This window comes from Pseudochaenichthys georgianus, chromosome 7 (genome assembly GCF_902827115.2).
Source record: "Pseudochaenichthys georgianus chromosome 7, fPseGeo1.2, whole genome shotgun sequence".
In the NCBI taxonomy this organism is placed as follows: Eukaryota; Metazoa; Chordata; class Actinopteri; order Perciformes; family Channichthyidae; genus Pseudochaenichthys; species Pseudochaenichthys georgianus.
This window is the reverse complement of record NC_047509.1, coordinates 5,899,762-5,920,469: the sequence shown is the minus strand read 5'-3', so window position 1 is coordinate 5,920,469 and position 20,708 is coordinate 5,899,762. Positions and strand designations below refer to the sequence as shown.

General features: G+C 42.8%; 1 protein-coding gene across 4 annotated transcripts in view; it reads left to right on the top strand.

The window, feature by feature from the left end:
- plekhg5b (pleckstrin homology domain containing, family G (with RhoGef domain) member 5b) overlaps positions 1-20,708 on the top strand; it is an 84,203-nt gene that overhangs the window by 31,169 nt on the left and 32,326 nt on the right. The window contains exon 1 of one of the 4 annotated variants that reach the window (XM_034086751.2): positions 7,572-7,762. The exons of 1 other annotated variant lie outside the window; for it this stretch is intronic. In XM_034086751.2, coding sequence (XP_033942642.1) covers positions 7,760-7,762 — 3 coding nt within the window. In that variant the 5' untranslated portion in view covers positions 7,572-7,759. 2 more of the 4 variants (XM_034086752.2, XM_034086750.2) reach the window with 2 other exon arrangements.

The window sequence follows — 20,708 nt, the reverse complement described above, 5'->3', positions numbered from 1 at the left end:
AATTATTTAAAAAAAAAAAACGAATATCCGAATAATGAAATTGAAACCCGAATAGTTGGCCAACGAACGAATATTCGAGTACAGCCCTACAATGGTGCAAGAAAGCCACTGCAGTACCGCTGTAAACATCCTCAAAATAACACATGAAACACACATCAATTCTCTTTTTCAGTCCTTCTTTTCTCTGCTGTCTTTGAATGACGTCGTCTCTGAAAATCTGTTGCGCTTTGATGGACCTGTAGACTGAGAGCTTTGCATCATGGCTCAGATCCCTTTTCGTCACAACGGTGCAATAAAGCAACTGCAGTTCTAATACATGAAACACACAAAAGTTGTCTTTTTCAGTCATTCTTTTTTTTGCTGTCGATATTCATGCAGTCTTTCAATTACGTCATCTCTGAAAATCTGTTAAAGTTTGCGCTGCACTTTGATGGAAACCTGGCTTGTGTGTCTCATGCTGTCACATGCTCCCGACGCTCCACCATTGTGTTTCTGTTGGCTTCCTTCTCTCCCTTTTTCTTCACCTCTATTGTCTCATTCAGGCTCTGACTATGAGCAATCCTTTGGTTAAGCTTACAAGGAAGTAATATATGAGTCATACAAGCACGCATGAGATGGAAGTGATAAACCTCCCACAGAATCACCTTATTACTAGCGGTTGAATCATTTAACCTTTAGCTCTGCACTTGATTACCAGCTGTGGAATTAAATGTTCTTTTTTTGTATTTCTTCTCCTACAAATGCAGACTCCAACTTTTCTCACTTGACCTTGCTTTTCTTTCCCACTGACCTGCTTGGCTGAAACTCTCACCTAACTGACACTGACGGGGAGCTGCTAAGTAAATACTCACATTGGGCTCAATGCCCACTTTCTGGATGTGTCAAGGAGCTGAAGGGTGCAAGGTATTAGGTGGTATTTCCTAGAAGAGATAGATTCAAGTGTGGGTGTCTTGCAGTTACACTCATCTGATTGTAGTCCATCCTTCAGCCTGCAGGGATTCATGTCTCCTGCAAGGTGAGAGCAGTCAGTCACTCAGCATGGTATTGACCGTTTAAAACCGCTCCATGCTTCCTCTTAGTTGCCTCATCCTTCCTGGGGTGCTTCTGAAGAGCATGCTATGCATTTTCCTTCCTATATTTTTGTTTTTGTTTTACTCTTGGTGCAAAAGCTGTAGCAGAATATTCAGTAAAGGACAACATGTCCTTGATTGCTAAGCACTTGCATGTCTCACAGCTTGTGTTGTACTTTAGTAAGTGCAGACTACAGAGTCTTGAAATTGGTTTTCTGGGGGGAAATGAAGCCTAACAGGAAGTGACCTAAGCTATAACTATAAAGTCCTTGGAAAGTTTACTTTATGAAGTAATGCAAGCCTACTAATGGAAACGGTGGTCTGCAATGCTCTGATTACTCTGGAGTCATTTGACTTCAGGGGCTCTGAGGAAATGTTACATAATCACTGTTCAGCATGATGCCTGCTGTTGAGATACTGGTGTTAATTTGTTTATTAAGGGGGGGGCGTGCACGCTTATAGCAATCCCTTCTCACATGCAGACACGTGTTCACACACAGAAGAGACACAGATTTTCTGCTGCAAGACTCGCTAGAAATTTGAATTCTGTCGTTATTAAAATGTCCTTAAAGGAATGCTCCACTCATTAGATAATTAATCAAAACTTCAGTATTTAGTGAAACATTATGTTTAAACCATACCCTGAAGAAATCAGCGATATTCCCCGGTAAATAATGATTTTATAGCTCTTATTTATTCAAACCTGTATATTCCGTCAGGCAGCTGCCATTTTGGCCATTTTCAATAGTCACGTGATGGTCGTGACGTCATCCATGCGTTCACTTTGTAAACACACGAAAACATGGGGGAGTATTTGAGTTCGGACTCGTCTAAATGATGGCAAGACCGACATTCCTGTCTGCTAATGTATTGTCAGGGCCCCAGCAAACATTTTAGAACATTTACTGATTCAAGCTAGAGAATTAAAGCAGTCTGGACAGTCTGAGAAACGTCGCCGGACAATTACAAAGACTAGATAATTCCAAAAGATCCCTATCTACAACACTTCAAATTCAAATATTTTATTAATTAAAAGGCCAACTACAGGCAAACAATACAATTGTGTATATCATGTACTGTTCATGTGGGGGGGGGGGGGGTACTACGCTATATGGAAAGGCCACCAAAAACTGGCCTGGCCTGGACGCTAAAGGACGTTTAAACGGGGCTAGCCGCTGCAATGGAAATGCGCCATAACATACCTTATTCTTACTCCGAGCACTACTTCTGCTCCTCCGTCGCTTCACACTTGCAGAGGGCGATTTCTCAACTGGCCGAACTGGTGTCCTGGTCGGTGATGACACCAGAAAGACCGATGGCACTGCATCTCGTTTAATAAATCCCATTTTATGTTTTATCATACTCTCAGAGTAGTCGTCCGGAAACTTGAAATGTTCGCTGCATACATGCGCCTGTGGATCTTTCGGTTCGGGCCGAGCACATTTCGCTAGCCACTGCCTCCGAACGTACTTCCTACGCTTACCCGTTGGCAATAGATGGAACCGAGCATTCCGTGGATTGTTCCTATCCGAATTGTGGCAATGTTTCGCGATACAATGACGCATATTTCTATAGAATTGAGAGAGTAACTAGAGTAAATAACATGAACATCAATTTGTCCTCGACACCAAACGCATAGTTTACGTCACTTCCGGTAAAATGGCGCCGCCCACAGGGTTGATGTTATTTCGGTAATTAATCAGTTTAAAATCACTGATAACGTCATCGGATAAAAATAAATTAAAAAAAGACTGGCAGAGACTGGTCTGTTTTATCGGATGATAATTATTTAAAAATGCGTGTCATGAGCATTCCCTCCCTTTAAGCAGGGTTATTCTGTAGAGGAAGAAGCTGTACAATCTAAGTATGGATGCATTACAGTCTTGAGTTATAAAAGTCACTCAAGTACTGTGTGTCAAATGTATCCTTATGCTGAGATGTGTTTATGTACCAGTCAGTCTGTCGATATTATTATTGGCCACTTTTGGTAAAAGTCACTCCTGCAGTTTGGTTGGTTGGACTTGAAGTGCATGTCAGTATTAGTTATTTGTTTAGCTGCACTAAAGTAAGTATTCAAATCATTTCAACATCTTTACATATTGGCAGATTTTTGCTCGGTTAATAAACTAGACACATATAACACAAGTATAATTATATTGGTTATCCCATTAAGTAAAGTACACAACTCCCTTGATTTCATTATCAGCTTAATGATGGTTTAGTGGATGATGTACTTTGGCCCAGCAGTTCTTGAAGCTAAATGCTAATGCTAACATTCTGATGTGTACTACTTTAGTACCAATGTATTATGGCTCTAAATTAAACATTTACTGAATCAACAAAGCTATCACAGATCATCCTTTGAATGGCATAGATATCCGTACCAAATATTATTGGGATCCATTCAATATTTGTCGAAACACAATGGTCAAGCTCATGGTGCTGGACAGAAAGAAAGGATTGAGTTCACAAAAGTCAGTAAGGTTCATCACCTGGTGGCCGTGAATGCTTTTACAGAAGGTGTGTGTCGATCAATCCAAGAGTTAATGAGATATTTCTGTGTGTGGACCAACGTGAAGCACAGCCAGACCAACTGATCTCCAAACACCCATCGAGCCATGCCTAAAAAAGGATTTGGTTGCAGACGCCAGATTGAGTCCACGAGTTGTAGCTCAGTTGGCCAGTGGGTTGTACAATGTTCCAGACTTTATTGGACCTGTAAAATATCGAATCAAATTAATTCAAATTACAAACTTTTTCTGTGCAACCAGATAAGGTGATCCTAGGCAGTTGCTTCTGAGTGTTTCATTTGCTGGAAGAAAGATCAGACTGACTGGCCCTCTCTTGCACTCTAACACCTTGTTCCTGATTGACCATTTATCACCGGGCTGTCAAGGTCCAGTTTATTTATAATGGATTAGTTTGAGATCATTGTTAGAGTTTGTATATGACACACTTTAATGCAGTAATCAGCTTTGTGAAAGCAACCAGTGTGAGACAAAAGGAAGGTTGACGTTAGGGCTGCTCAATTAATCGTATTTTAATCGCAATTACGATTATGGCTTGCAACGATTACGAAAACAATGTAATCGAAATAAAACGATTTATTTTTTTTATTATCATTTTTTTTTTTTTTTTCAATTACTTTTTTTTTCTTTTCAGTTTTTCAGTTTAATTATACCTGTTAAAAACATACTGTTCACATTTTCTTCTCCAATAAATTGATGTTTTCAAAGTAAATGGATAATCGTTTTTAATAATCGTGATATCAATTACTGACCCAAATAATCGAGGTTATGATTTTTCATGGAAAGACTGGATGTCTTGCGTAATATGTTTTTCTGTCGAGTGCCAGCTGGCCTCGCACTTCACACGTCAGTCGATAATCACTTTTTTTAATAAGTGTATGTAATACTACACTCCCTCTTGTACCAATCAAGGAGGCTGTACTTTTCCATGCTTCCACGTGATAGTCTATAAGAAAAGAGTGACTCTGAAATAGTGACTCATTTTATATCAGGCACACCAAAATGTCAGATTCCAGGGGAAATTCAAAACACAACATCGAGTATGTCATCGCAGGTTTATCTGGAGCATCACACACTTGTTGATTCTGGTGAAACCCGTTTGCATCACATCTTAAAGCGAGACTGCGTACATTTAACAAAATTACGCAAATCCTTCCGTTAGACGTGTTGAACTAATTGGCAACAAAACAGTGTTATATTCAAAGCGTTTTAAAAGCAATGCATGACGTGGTTGTATTTTCGGTAGTTATGTATATAAACCAAGTAATGAACACCTGGTTAAAGTTAAAAACGATCTGTTCATCAGTCCTTAGTGGAAAGAAAACCAGTTTGACGGGCATCCAGCGATAACAAACAAGCTGGAGGACACTGAATGATGTCCAGTGTCCATTCAATGTGTGGTCAGGGAAGTACAAAAGCTGAGATGGGTGTTGTACCAGAGACGGCAGTTCGACCCCCAGGAGCATCCCAGTCAGGAAGCAGCGTCGCGGCAGACGGGGGAATAACAGGAAGGGGGTACCTGACCGAGGCTCCGATGGAAACGTCCCTGTATGGACCGACCAATATAGCCGGGGTTCAAAGACTTAAGAGAAGTCCCCCAGTGAGGAGATGGATTTGAGAAAACAACCCCGCTAAATCCCTCGCATGCGAAGCAAACCCCACTAATTGTTGGTTTGCGCCGTGTGTTGGGAGCGTAAACAACCCCCCGCTTAATGAAATGCTGTGAGAACAGCAGCCTGCACTGCTCAGCGGGAGAGGCGATAATTCGCTTTGAAAAATCTCCAAATCACAACGTGTTATTATGGCGGTGGAAGCGTGCTCTCTAAATCACCCCTAACTGGAGCTAGCCGCGAAACCGTGGAACTTCCAGCGGCGTCGTTACAGGTGACATATCTGGATTCAATCCTTTCTCTTTTTCTACTCTTCTTTTCTCACATCACCTTGCTCACGTTTCCCTTTGTTTTCCCCCTTATTTAAATGAATGCATTTGGATTATGGTTATCTAAGGGTTAATGCCAAGGTCGGGCATCAAGGGAAGGCCACTCGTGTTCAAGCCCCCAACAATGGCAGTGGCAGTGGGGTCTAATCCTCGAGGATAATTGCATTGCTGCTGTCCACTCCTTTAAATATAGCCTTCCCCTAATTACTGCTGACAGTGGGGGGTGGCGGGGACACATGGATTCAACAGGTTGCCTTGTTTTGAAGACAAAAAGAGGTGGGCTTTGGGCATTACTTACTTCACCCCCCCTCTCTTCTCTTACTACAAACACACGGCCCCCAGCCTCGGGGGGCTCGAATTGTTTTTGTTAGCTAGCTAATTGCGGGGGATTTAAACACGGTTCCTCTCGGATTGACCTGAATGACAAAAGAACAGAGTATTGGGCTCACACACACACACACACACACACACACACACACACACACACACACACACACACACACACACACACACACACACACACACACACACACACACACACACACACACACACACACACACACACACACACACACACACACACACACACACACACACACACACACCATGTATACATCACTTCAGGGGACATTACATTGACTTCCATGCAGTTCCTGGAGACTTATCCTAACCTTAACCATAACCAAGTCTTCACCCTAAAATTAATGATGCCCCTCATGGGGACCTCCAATTTGTCCTCATAAGGGTAGCCAGTCCCCACACGTGACTATGTAAACAGATTTAGGTCCCCACAAGTATAGTAATGCTAGACCACACACACACACACACACACACACACACACACACACACACACACACACACACACACACACACACACACACACACACACACACACAAGGGGAGAAACTGATGATTATTTTCATTTTTGATTTATATGGCGAATATAGTAAAACGGGAAATTCTCACATATTAGAATCAAAGAATGTTTTTGTTTAAGGGGGAATTGTAGATGTTTTTTGCAAACAACATTGGTGGACAAAAAGATCATATCAAAAAATATATCTTTTTTTTAGTTTCCCAAGCCTTAAAAAAACGTGATCTCTTTTCATTAGAACCCCCCTGTGTGCTAAACAGAAATGGCTATTGTACTTATACAACTGATGTCCTTAAATGGCATGTTTATCCAAGCAACTTTCTGAAACCTAAAAATGTAAAAATAACTATCATTCTGAAACCCACTAAACATCCTCATGTTTCCGAGGCATATCATAACTGACACAATCCCCGTTGTAGATCTGAATGCTTGAGGATTATCTGAAGGTGAGTCGGCGCCGTGGCGTAATCAGGGTTATTTTCTCTCAGATGTGACATAGCCCCAGGAGACATTACACAACTGTTCATAGAATGAGGTGGACGTTAACTATTGACTTACATATTTAGGATTTTCCCTTTTTGTTTTTTAACGACTACAATTGATTACATCTTTTACCATTACACACCCCACCACTGGCATTTATCGGATTAGTATTCAAGGTACTAAAGGAAAAGGAAAAACCTGCTTTTTATGATTTCTTTATTTCAAAACGGACCCAGATTGAACCGATGTATGGGTGTTGGTTGTTTAAACGCATTCACTTCCCTATCTGCCTCCCGTCAGCACTTTTGAAGAGCTGAACTCCCTCTTTAACCTTCTGTCCCCTCGGGGTCAGAGTTCAAATCCAGCAGGGGAGTCTAGAACAAGTATTAATTGACACAAATGTTCTTCTGCTCACTGACTTTAATTTACATCTGCATCAGCACAGAACCAAACGTCAAAAGGAATACTTTCTCAGGAGAAAAACAGCTCCGATTCGGTGGGAGTTTACATGACTCTGCCAGGAAGTGTGTGTGTGTGTGTGTGTGTGTGTGTGTGTGTGTGTGTGTGGGGGTGTGTGATTGAGCAGATAGGCGGGGTTGATGGTTTTAACCCTGTGTGCATGTGTGTGTCTTCCCAGTAGACCGCTGTAGTAAACAGCCTGTCAGCCACATCGACACGCTCTTTCAATCCTCCACGTCTGTCAGATTAACTCGGTTATTTTAAGAACTTGAAACTCACTGACGCTCGCAACTTCGATCCTGGTTGGGACTTAAACTTTCACCACCTGCTGTGCACCGGAGATATTGATTGATTCGTCCACTGAAAGTCAAAGGGGCTGCCTTTCGTCAGAAACTGGAGCTTCCTATGGTGGGTAACGTAAAGCTTTTCTTATGGACTTTAGTCTCAGAGCACTTGAATGGAAGAATATATGAAGTGCTGAGAGTGTGTTGCTGCATTAGCATGTGCTGTCGAGTTTTCATTCATTCTCTGTAAAAGAAAAGGTTAGGTAGGACTTGTTTTGGTCATTGATTCATCTTCTCAAAAAGGTTACGATTTGTAAGTAACAACGATCAGAAAACGGAAGACCCGAACATTGTGATTTGTTGTTATTCCAAGACAAGGAACAGCAGCACATCCTTGCATTTGAGTCAAATGTAAGTCTGCTTTTCCCCCTTTGTCTGCATATTTCACATCTGCTTCTTACATCAACTGACCACTTGTACCCCCTGGCACCCACCAGAGTTCCCTCCTTTTCCATATGCCTACACCAAATTTCAAGTGGTTTCCAAAGTTCTCATACATCTTGGAATACCCAGTTTTCCCCCTCCTGCTCACTTCCTCCTTTTTTGGTCTTGTTCACCGCCCGCCTGTCTATCTCTCCTTTTTACTCCTCCTGCCTTGAAGCTATGGAAAGGGAGGCAGGTTGCGTCACAGTCCAGCCGGCAGACAGCAGTCGGTACACTTGACTTTGTTAGAGAAGAAAGAGACCAGCTGCTGGTGAGTGGTGCCTTTTCCTCCACGAGTCGTATTGATCACCTTAAGCTGAGCATTTAACTTGAGCCTGGTGTTTAGTTCTTCGGCGCTAAGAGGATTTCGGGCTGTTTCCGTCTTATTTACAGGCAGCTTGAGTGGGTTGTTGTTCTCAGTGACGACACCGTGACAGTGGCATGTGTCATTAGGGTGGCATGTCAACATTTGACTCGGCTGCGGGGGTCAGGTGTCTTTTCAGCTGATCTACGAACAACTCCAGAAAATGTCATATTTGCTTTTAAATTCTTCGAAATACAATCTTTAAAGAGATGCCGAAACAATATCCCGTCAGTTGTTGTTGCCGTTTGCATTCTTTCAACCAAAATTAGGAAAAAATGTGTGTGATTTGATGGATGGGTAATATTCTCTGTGGACTAACTCTGAAGCATGTCGAAACATACCTTTCACAGGAATGCTTAGTGCACTTCCCAAAAAGGAGTCGCATTGTTTCCTGTGAGCGTGTTTGCTCTTGAGTTTGTTGTTTTCTGTGGCAGACGCTCCGAGTGCTGTCAGGCGGACCTGAGCGGTGTCCGACTTCACCCTCAACATGTTTGCGTGGTAAAGAGGTTGTACTGTTGTATCTTAAGGACAGTAAATCACTGCAGAGTTGACACATATTGGTTCATTATAACGGGAAATGCTAAAGATTGTCTTCCGTAATGGACGTCGGGGAGTCATTCACTCCGGCGGTGTTAAAAAGATATCGGTGTGTCAATAACACGAGATGGGCCCATTTCTCATAAATGTCTATAATATGAAATCCGGGAAGAACCGCCGCTCTTCCGTCACGTGTCACTGTGCAGGGGAGGGTAACACTCAGACATGATATGAACTATTACACAGAATGTAATCCACCTGGTGTTCAGATTACTATCAAACAAGCTAATTATTCACACACTGATTTGGAGACAAAGTAACTGACGTAAAAAAAAACTGAAAGGGCAACACATGAGATCACGGCGACATAAAACAAAGGCCGATTGTTACCCAAACAGTTCACAGAAACACATTCATGACTTCATTTCCAGCGCTCAGTCTTTTTGTGACTTTATTAGCACAATTATAGTTGTGCTCACGGTCAGATGTATCCGCAAATAGTGTTGTCACAGTTACAGTCACTTGGATTTCTCTCCATGTTTTGGAATCCCTCTAAAAATCACTTCATAAAAAGTGCAAAAAGTTAATTGAACTTGTTCGTCGACTCTAATGAAAGCCACACATTCCTGCCTAACTGGCTTACAGTAAATAGCATTACCATTACCGCAGCCAAAACATCCAAACAAGGTTATATTACACGGTGTTTCTAGAGAAATGTGAGGGTGCTCGCCGAAAGTAAGATTTGGACAAAACCCTGATATTATTAGAACCTAATTACAAACATGTTTCACGTATGCGGTGTTATCGCTACGACACAATCACAATGCTGCTGATGTTATATCTGACCTCTTTCTCGGGCAGGCCTTTCATTCTTTGTCGTTTTGACCAAGCATTCATTGAGAGCCTGATTTGTTTTGCTTTTATCTGCTGGTTCCATAGCCTCACACTGAAAGACAGGAGCAGCATTAAAGCATTAAACCCTGCTCTAAGATCATCGGCGTGAAACAGAGAGACTTAAACTTCTCACACATCGTCTGTTGCCATCAGGGCGAAGATATGCTCACCCTGATCAAAGGACTAATCGCTTTTCAAAATCATTCATCCCTTCTGCACTCAAACTTTTAAATTCTTGAAAGGCTTTCAACTTGATTATTTATTCATTAATTTATTTATTATTCTGATGCTATGAACTATTTATCGAGTAAATTCGAATGATATATCAGTGTGTTTTCTTCCTGTATGTTCCTGCCTGTGTTCACGACATAAGCTGCTGCTCATAACCAACTGCCCCTTGCGGGATTAATAAAGTGAATTGATCGATTGATATCTTGTAAATGTATCGTCAACAATTCAAGATGCAGATTTAGATTCCCAGGGAAAGGCAATACAGCTTTTTAGAAATGCATGTATGTTTCCTTTAAGTCAGGGGTGGGGAACCTTTTTCCTCTGAAGGGCCATTTCTATTTAAGTTTTCCTTAAGTGTAGACTATAGCTTATTAATTACAGCTAATAACATATGTTAATGAAGGCGCTGTTTAAGCTAATGAAACCCTGCTTTTGATGACTATCTTAAATGTCTACTTATTTTGAGTTGTCAATATGTCAGTCACCATTGCAAACGACATACCGGAGAGAGCTTCTCAGGCATGGCAACGGTAACCAGGGGGCGGGGCTTAAAGAATCGTTCTGACTCTTTTCTTGCCCTGTTGAACCCTGTATTTTTTAAAAAGCAGACATGATCTTTAAAGAATCGGTTACATGTGGTTAAACGTACAGTATTCCATATGGGGATCATTATGTACACCTGCTGGTTTTTTATTTTCACTTTGAGCAGCTTCGAATGACATCATCCCGTGTTTAACAACCCTCCTCGACCAACATTTGATGTCGGTTAGTGAATGAACAGTCGCCGCCATTTAACCACTGCGGGTCCTTTTTGATGAGCATACTTAACATGTGTCTAGGTAACAGCCACACACACACACACACACACACACACACACACACACACACACACACACACACACGTTTGGCTCTCTCCTGGGAGGATGAAACACAACAAGTGCCTCCGTTTGAGTAAATCCATATGTGTGCGAAGGCGGTGCGGTACCAGAATGAAGGGGAGAGGGTAATAGGGAACAGGCAGGCAGTGTTGTTGCATAATGGCCGCTGTTAAAAAGTCGGCCCTGGCTCTCCGCTCCCAACTCCTCGCCCGGCCAAAGGACAGATGGCAGCAGAAGAAAGCAGCAGCTCTCCGCCGTGCCACTCCTCAACAGATGCATCGCTTATTTATTGAAAAATAAATCCGACTCCGGGGCCAGGCCTGCCCAGAATCCCCCCTTTGATCTTCTGGAGGCTGTTTTCAATCCCACCTACTGGGTCACAGCTAATGGCAACCCTGTGTAGTGTTGAGGAGAGCAGGCCCTCTGCAGAGGCCATATAGGGTCGAGCGCTCTGCTCCCAAAAGGACGATAACAATTGGAGAAAAGTAGCAACAAAAGCGACATGTAGCAGAGGTCGACCCTGCTCCGTCGGCTCAAGAGGAACCTCGCTCTGCTCTAACCCTAACTTCTTATTTGACAATCACTCAGCAGATATTGGAGTGTTTAATGCAGTTAAAGAGTTATCAATTATTTGATCGAGTAGATTCATGCATGAAGGTGAGAGGTTGGAGAGAGAATACTAACATGTTGCATATTTCAATTCATTGCTGATTACATTTAGGAAAGCTGTTGGCCTTTCTTCATCTTAAAAGCTGCACTAAAAATATCATTGCTAAACTTTAAATGACTTTTTCAGTCTTCCAGCAGCTACAAAAAAACACCAAACAATTGTATGGCTTCTCCAATGTCAGGATTTGTAACTTTTACAAATATTTGTCTAAAATCGTTACAAAGTGAATTTCATAGAATACTTAAATAACCAATTTAAAGATGATACATTGGGGTTTTTATGTTTGCAGGGATAATTGCTCCTTTAAAAAAAGAAATACATCATGACTTTTCCTGTTGAAAATCATTAACCAATCATAATTGTAACCGCCCGACAGTATAATGAGTATTTCTCCGAAAAAGTTCTTGTATGCAAATATCTGGAAACACCCTGTAGTTATCCTCAAAATGGTATATTATTATAGATAATGAGGGATCAGGGAGGGATTTATTTGTCAGTGTTTCTAAGATTTGTCAATATTATTAAGAAACATTTTGCAATCTAGAGGTTAAAACAAATCTATTTTTATAAAGGATAATGACCCATGAAGACGTTTTGTACTACCGTATAGACTTGTTGTTTTTTTACACTGTGTGTGTGTGTGTGTGTGTGTGTGTGTGTGTGTGTGTGTGTGTGTGTGTGTGTGTGTGTGTGTGTGTGTGTGTGTGTGTGTGTGTGTGTGTGTGTGTGTGTGTGTGTGTGTGTGTGTGTGTGTGTGTGTGTGTGTGTGTGTGTGTGTGTGTGTGTGTGCGTGTGTGTGTGTGTGTGTGTGTGTGTGTGTGTGTGTGTGTGTGTGTGTGTGTGTGTGTGCGTGCCTAATCTGAAATGCGTACCGTCACTTGTGTCACAAAGCGCATTGGCGTACCGACGTACTTGTGTAGCTTTTCCAGAAGGCGGTTAGATCACCGGACGACAGAGTCGGTCTCCGTGTGCACAGACAGGGCTGCTGTTAACGTCGGTCTGTACAACGGAACTGTGCCAAAACTACGCCAACCGGCTGCGGAGGGAGACTCTCTTCCCCCCCCCCCCCCCCCTTCACTGGAGAACTGCGCTAAAACAGCTGATCACAACGTTCACACCCCCCCCCCCCCCCCCCCCCTGTCGACTTTCCTGAAGTACTCCCCCGTTGATAGAAATCAACACGTAATGAATTAAGACCCCACGGTTTGATGATTGATAGGTGTGTGGGCTGTCTTTCATTTTGACACACAGAAAAACGTTATAATAAACATAGATACTGTATGTTAAATGGATATATCCGCCTTCTTTCATTTATCTTTCCATTCCCACAACAATATACATAAAGAAATGGCATATTTTGGACATAGTTCGAATGGTGATTAATCATGATTAATTAATTTTTAAACTGTGATTAATCTGATTAAAAATGTTAATCGTTTGACAGCCCTAGTATGCACAGGTGAAAGGTCAGCACATGAGTGTATTTGTCTGAGAGAATCCAACGGCTGTTGTCTTTATTGAATTAGCAGACTATGAACAACTGATGATGTGTCTGACTTCTGGGTTATCTTAGATTAGTTTGGTGGAACAGTGAGCTGTTCTGACCAAAGTCTGTCTGGATGTTTGACTTCACTGCAGTCTGACTTTCTGAACATGACCGTGCACGACTCTGCCTCGTCAGGTGTTAACCCATCATTTGGGTGCGTTGGTATGTTTATTGGGATGTGTTTTTCTGTAAGGACAGAGCGAACCGAAGAGGCCAGGGTGTGCTTTCGGAGGAAAAGTGGTTGACTTAAGCTATTTTAGATGGCTGCTCGCTCTTGTTTTCGGGATTGTGGGAAACGGTATTTCGATCTCTCTGTCTGTGCACACAAACTGAAAGATGGACAATAACGTTGACTTTGGTTTTGACTTTGACTATCACCAGCCCTCGTCTCCAGCCCCTCATGACGGATGAGGAGCGACGTTAGCGCTAACATAACTTTCTGCTGAGGAGAATATCCACCAGTTGCCAAATCAGTGATGACTTTCGTGTTAAGACAAGACCTTTTTAAAGCTCAGTTTTCTGTGGGAGTGGAGTGATAGTAAGCATTAAAGTTGGCCCGTGTAATTAAACACAATGTACCTGGACGGCACCCGCAGTCTCAACAAAGGCTGAAGTGCTGCGTTGGACCGACGGCTGGCCCAAACAATACGCTTTGAGCTCCACTAAACCAAACAGAAATCCTCCATTGTCCCAGATATGAAGCATTAATCTCACTGTTGTGAATTGTGTTGGTTCAGGTTTGCTTTGATTTCGTGTTTTCTATAGTGTGTGTGGGGTGGGGGGGGGTTGATTATTTGATTATGGCTGCTTGGAACAATTACAGGGAATTGAGTTTTCTCTATGGGTGTGGGCACCACAATGACAAACAGCTGTGTGTGCGTGTGTGTGTGTGTATTTGTGGTATAGAGTAATACGTATGTGGGAACTCCTTGTTTCACAATAGGTCAATAAGAGATAAGATTTTTTTATACTTTATGCGGTAAATGTGCATGTTGTACATTATCTCCTCACTACTGAACCCATCCTTCCACACACTCATACTTTTATTATAAGCTTGAGCAAGAGAGTATTTCCTCTCAGTTAATTCCCACCTATCAGTATTGACATCTCGTTGGGTAGTGGTTGTCAAGGTGTTGTCCTAACCCTAACATTACTTTATCTTTTTAATCTCCAATAAAAAGTGCTTGATTATTACCCAGACTCATTGAATTCAGACGCCAGAAAGCTCTTAACGACACCACTCCCTAAAAATGTTTTATAAGAAATACCGAATGTAAAAACAGTGTCTGTACGAGGTCGAATTTGACCGATTGAAAAGCGACTGTGTGCTGCTCTTTAATGGAGATAGGGTAGTTAACCAGAGGTGCATTTGCCAAACTGACCATTTATTCCTCATCCTCAAAGTATTTTCTCTTGTAAAAGTATAAAACATTATTTGAAATCACCTCCAATAAAGCTTAAAGTGGACCTATCATGCTATTTTTAGGCAATAGCAAAGGTCTCAGATATATAAAAAACATGTCCATGAAGTGTTTTGCTCAAAATAAAAACAGATCACCCATTCTAGCCATGCCTCATACCCCTCTATTTCACTTCCTGTTTCAAAAGTGCTGATTTGGGGTATAAAGCTTGATAAAAACTACTGCCGTGATGAAACGCCATATCATGGATTATCATGGATTCTCTCTGAAACAGTCTGGAGCTCAAAGGCTTTCTCTCTTGCCGGTTATACCACAAGGTGAGTTCCTTTCTACTTCCTGCTTCTTCACACACATGCTCTCCAGTACATGTTAGCTCTGAGTGTTAGCGATGCTAACGTGAACACCGACCATATTACGTCCAAAGCATTGTTTCTGATAGCAACGTTTCTGATTGGGCCGTGGGTCCACATTTCAGATATTACGTCATATCGGACGCAAATCTGGATCAGCTCCGTTGGACCCCCGTTTTTAGCGATTTGGGTACGGAGGAAAAGAGAGAGGGTTTTATTTTCTGACACTGCGTGAGTTCCCCGACGCACTGGGGACACATAGTGAAGTATAAAAGACATCAAAAAGTGCATTTTCCATGATAGGTCCCCTTTAAATATCACATTTTTTGAGCTTTTCGATGAGAACCATTCAGACTCTTTCAGAGGCCTGAATGGGGCTACACTCAGCCAACATTTGTGAGTGAAAATGAACCGGTATTATAAACTGTATGTTTTTCTTAGTTCCTCTTCCCTTGAAAAAGAATCGAATTGGCTGCATCTTGTAAATATCCGGAAATGATATCATATCAGTTTTTGAGGATCATCAACTCGACAGTTTTGCTTCGGCATCCCCGGTATTCGGAACAACTTAAGCGAGAATAATATGGTGTAGAAGTCCCTAGGATGCAGCTGTTGTGTCCCAATACATTTAACCAGTATCCAAAACGTTTTGCTGCTCATCTTTCTGTGCTAAAACCCAAGGCTTTATAGGTTTGCAGCCAAGAAACGGTGATAAAGATCTAAATTAAATCTTTGAGCTTTAGTTCCTTACAGATGTTGAAAATTAAACCAATAAGATTTGATAAGAACCCAGATTTGATTAAATGCAATTCCATCTCTATCATGCTTTACATAAACAATCCTATTATCCCTTGAACGCCTCATGTATCCATTTCTTCCTATTCAAATACGTACATGTACGCAGTGATACATGCTGTTGCATAACGCTAGGTGTGCTCTGGCAGGACAAGGTGTTCCTGAGGGGGCCGGCTGTGAGGGGGAACACAGTGAAACCCACAGGAAGTATAGTTTTAGAGATCATTACTGGGTCTATGTCTTTCCTCATAGCAACCATATGTTGTAGAGCCAGACGTAAAGTCTTGGTTTTAATTCATCTGCATCCTTTCCTTCGTCATTTCATTCCTTACACCAAGACTGATTACCCTCCATTTTCCATTTTCCAGCGAGGATGCGGCAAGCCGTCAAAACATATTCGTCCTCAGGAGACAGAATGGTGACGGCGCTGAAGAAGACGTTGCAGCCAAATTGAGCTGCCAGGCTTTTTCTCTAAACCCTAATGTTCCATCCTTATTTATCATCTTTAAGACATTTGAACCTGAAGTGAATGTCCCTGTTCCCTTGTGAAATGGCATCATCTGCAGCTCAGGCAGTATGAGGAAAATAAAGACCTTTTTGAACATTAAAGCAAGGAGACTGAAGAAGAACATACAAATATGAAACCTGAAAATAAGGGTAACTGGAGCCGTTATAATGTCCAAACTTCTATTGACAATTTCGCTCTCACAGCAGCTGATGAAACGTGTTGCTTGCCTTCATGTGTTGCGTGCAAGTGTTGCAAGAATCACTGGTTAATAATCCTGATTCACCTCGAAGACTGCAGCCATCTTCCGCCAAACAAGAAGATACGTATTACAACTGAGCGTCTGGTGTGCTGTTCGTGGATGACACACTCCTCGAGCAGGCATGCCGGTGTTTGCAGGATGTGTGGAAACGAGGGTGCAGAGCAGGTGCCACGTGGCGTTTGACGTGCTAAGCCCGGGTGAGGGGTCGCTTTGTGATCTCAGCTGTTGGGGAATGTGACGAAGGTGGGGCTTGCAGTGTTTCATCTACAGTCACTCGTGCTGCCCCCCCGAAACCTCCCCTCTAATCCAGCCAGATCTGAGAGCAGGCATGCGGAGAGGACACCCACACGCGACACACTCACATGACAAAAGAGGCATGTATCCTGTCAGCTGTTCTCCACGGACACATTCTCTTACAGTCGGCTTCACTTGCACACTCCTCCTCCTCTTCATCGTTTTGTCAGGGCTCCAGAGACAGCCGGATAATGAAAGTATCAATCATCCCCCTCATTGATAGGAATGTTGAGTATTGCAAAAATCCTTGTTGTCCTGGGTGAAGTTATTTTAGGATTATATCTTCATCTATCTGTCCTGATTACGAGCTGTTCTTGGTTTGTTTGGGTTTTTGTTCCATTCGGTGCCTTTTCTTCGTCCTGTGATGCACTCGTTTGTCTTGGCCGAAGCATCAGATATTTTCAGCAGGAATGTGAACGCCCCAACTTGATAGCGAGGAAGGCCTACCTATCTGGGCTATTGTCTAAATATGGCATCTGATTCGCTCGTGTTTCTCTGGCCCGGCCGCCTGTCTCCACACCTCGTGGAAAAAATACCACTTCGGTGCGACGGGACATTCGACCCTTCTGCACGAAAATGTGCGTTCGTGCATTGATGTTTGCTTCCGAGGGCCCTGAGGAGGTGATGTTGTAACAGATTCCTGTGACTTGTTTGCGTCTGCCAAGTAGCTGTCTCGTTGGCAGTGTGCTTTGTCGAGGTCAGTGACTCAGTAAGAGGTGAGACTCTCTACTGTAGCTGCAACGTCATCATCTGCAACGATTGAGAAATGACTTGAAATGTCACACTGTTCTCTTTCTCCTCCTCTGCCATGTTAACTTTCCAGAGAGCACAAGACTCAACAGGAACTCTAATTGTTTAGAAAACAGTCATGGTCTGTCGAGGACAAATCGGACAGACTATGGTGATGCTTTGCCAATATCATTATGTGTCCAATATGTTACGACTTAATCTCTGCAGAGTTTTCCCATCAGTCTCAACTGCACTCTGTGGTGTGTTCTTATGACCATGTTAGCATGAGACTTGGAGTGTCTACTTTTCAATACTTTATACCTTACATTGTTTTTATGAAACTGTTATTCCATTATGTTTATTTATTGTGTTCCTCTGTTCTACTATCATGTGTTAATGATCATGTAAAGCAGTGTTTCTCAAACTTTTTCATACCAAGGACCACTTAACCAATAAAAAAACACTCGCGGACCACCTAACTCCACAAATATCCAAAAACACATCGTTTTTCTAGAACAGTTTACAAATCGCCTGAAAATGGTACAAACAAGTGGCAACATGTGTGACGAAGGTGTTGCGCTGGGTTATATCATGCAATCAAAAGTGAAACGTAACCTCGCTCCATTGCGGAGATATTCCCGCGAGAGTGCGGAAAACTTAAATTAACTTATTTATTTAAAATGTGAAATGTTACCAATATACCCACGGACCACCAGTGGTCCGTGGACCACACTTTGAGAAGAACTGATGTAAAGAACTTTGAATTGCCTCTGCGTCTGAAATGTGCTATATAAATAAACGTACCTTACCTTACTGACATCTCACTGCGGTCATCGGTTACGGAGCGTCCACACTACAGCTCCAAAAATAGCTTGGAGCTGGGCGTGTCTGGAGCTTGGGGATTTTATTCAAGCAACACGGCCAACAACCAATCACATGAATCTCCCGCCCCCGACATACAAAGCAAAAACCCCCGGGGATTTTATGCGAGCAATATATATATATAAACTCCCCAAACAGGCGAAAACCTACCAGTTTCCCCCACTGTCTCTGCCACCTCCCTCCATGCCTGGTTCCTCCGGTTTGTATCCCGGTAGGTGAAGAGGGTCTGGTCATACAAAACCGGGTGATTTGCTACGGCGATAGTTAGTTTCTCCTCCGACTTTTTTTAAATATAGAAATGAACGGCGGGATATCTCTCCCAGCTTAGACGCGGTTTGATTGGCTAGCGCTTCAGCTGTCAGATTTTGGGAAACGGGATTTGATTGGCTGGCGCTGGCTACTCCGGCGTCCAGGCGACCAGAAGTTGAACAATGTTCAACTTCTGGTCGCCTGGGACGCCTGAGACGCCTCGCTCTGCTACCCACAATTCAGTTCGGCGAAAAAGCGTGGCTACGTGACGTCACCCCATTGAAAGTGAATGGGCAGCTTGGAGCAGCTTGGAGCTTTCGACGCTGTCGACGCTGTAGTGTAGACGGGCCGTTAGGGCAAGAAAGGGCAGCAAGCTTTTGAGTTTTAGCACTGTAGCATGCTGTTCTTCACAACCGTTATTATGAACCCTAACCCTTGTATTCACCATCTTGTTGAACTCAGTGGACACTACAGCTTCATAGAAAGCAGACGGTATTGATTTAATGCTTCCCATAATACCAACCAAGCCTAGTTAGCATGCCGCACACACACTAATCTCAGATTGGGAATATTGTAAACATTATATCTGATAAACACCAGCATATCAAGCGTGTTAGCATCCAACGCTAGCATTTAGCTTATAGCCCAGATTTGCCCAGGTACAGTCTGTGTACAGTCTATAGCAACAGCGCCAGCATAGCTGTAGATTAACCTTTGTTAAGGTAGGGAGTCTAAAGGTAATTCTAGTTTATTACAACTGGGTTTCTAGATGCATGGATTAGGCAGTTATTCCTATCAGTAATAATACAATGTGAATGATCTAAATGCTATATTTCTTGCTTTCTGCCACTTTGTGATTGTGGTGCCCCACAATTCTAAGTTCTAATGTGTCCAAAGATAAGCAATTACTGTAGTTGTAATAAACTGGAATAATCCTTTAATGCAGTGGTGCCTATTGGAGGAGAGCCGGTCATGTTCACAGTGAGAAACTGAGCCTCTCTGACTCTTGTCTCTCCGTCTCTTTCTATTTAAAACCTCTCTCTCTTTGGGGGCTCTGCCTGGGTATATTGACCCTCTGTGCTTGAGAGGAAGGGAGGAGTCTGGGCTGGAAGTGGCTGAGGACAGAGAAGAAAGAGAGAGAGAGGAAAAGAGTAGAAGACCCTGGTCTGTGGAGCTCATGGTGAGGCTGTTTAATCTCTGCAGGACCGTCAGATGGCTTTGACAGAGCACAGGCAACAATTAGGCTGCGAGATTAGGGGGGCTTTGTACTTCTGAAAAGCTTCTGGATGGACCTTTTTTTTTACCCCCTTCCTTCCTGTCTTGGGTTTATATCTTCACTGGGACTCCTCACCCTCCCATAACCTTACCCCTCCTCCCTCCTTCTGTCCTCCCCGAGCCTTGCGACCCGCTTCTTGAAATCTGTGATTATACCTGGCTAGACATTGAGAGGAGTGGATTAATAAAGCGGCGTGTCTGACGGGGGGCACGCTGCACAGGGAATTAGCCGGCCAACGAGGCAGCGTGTTGGATGTTTATTGGGGTCTTGGCTGGGTGCCTCCTGGCATGGATATGGATATGGAGCCGAATTGCAGCAGAGGGGGAGACTCCGGCTCCGATCTGCAGAATATTACGGTAGAGTACGAGGAGCGGGATGGAGAGGGTCATTTTGTATTGAAATCTGAGTTACCTGATAGCACTTACCCACTGGTATTAGCATGTCGCAGTGCGGAGCATATGTCAGAGCAGAATCAGAAATCCTTTAATTGTCCCACAGTGAGGACATTTACAGTTTTACAGAGAAGGGGACAGGGCAGATAAGACCAACTCAAATAGAAGAAAATATGAAACATTAACATGTTAAATAAAGAGGCAAGTACACATCCAAGATAGAAAAGCGGCGAACATGTAAATAAAGTCATAATGTAGTCAGTAAGTCGGTGGTATATAGTGAGAAGTATATATATGACATGGTGGTATTTT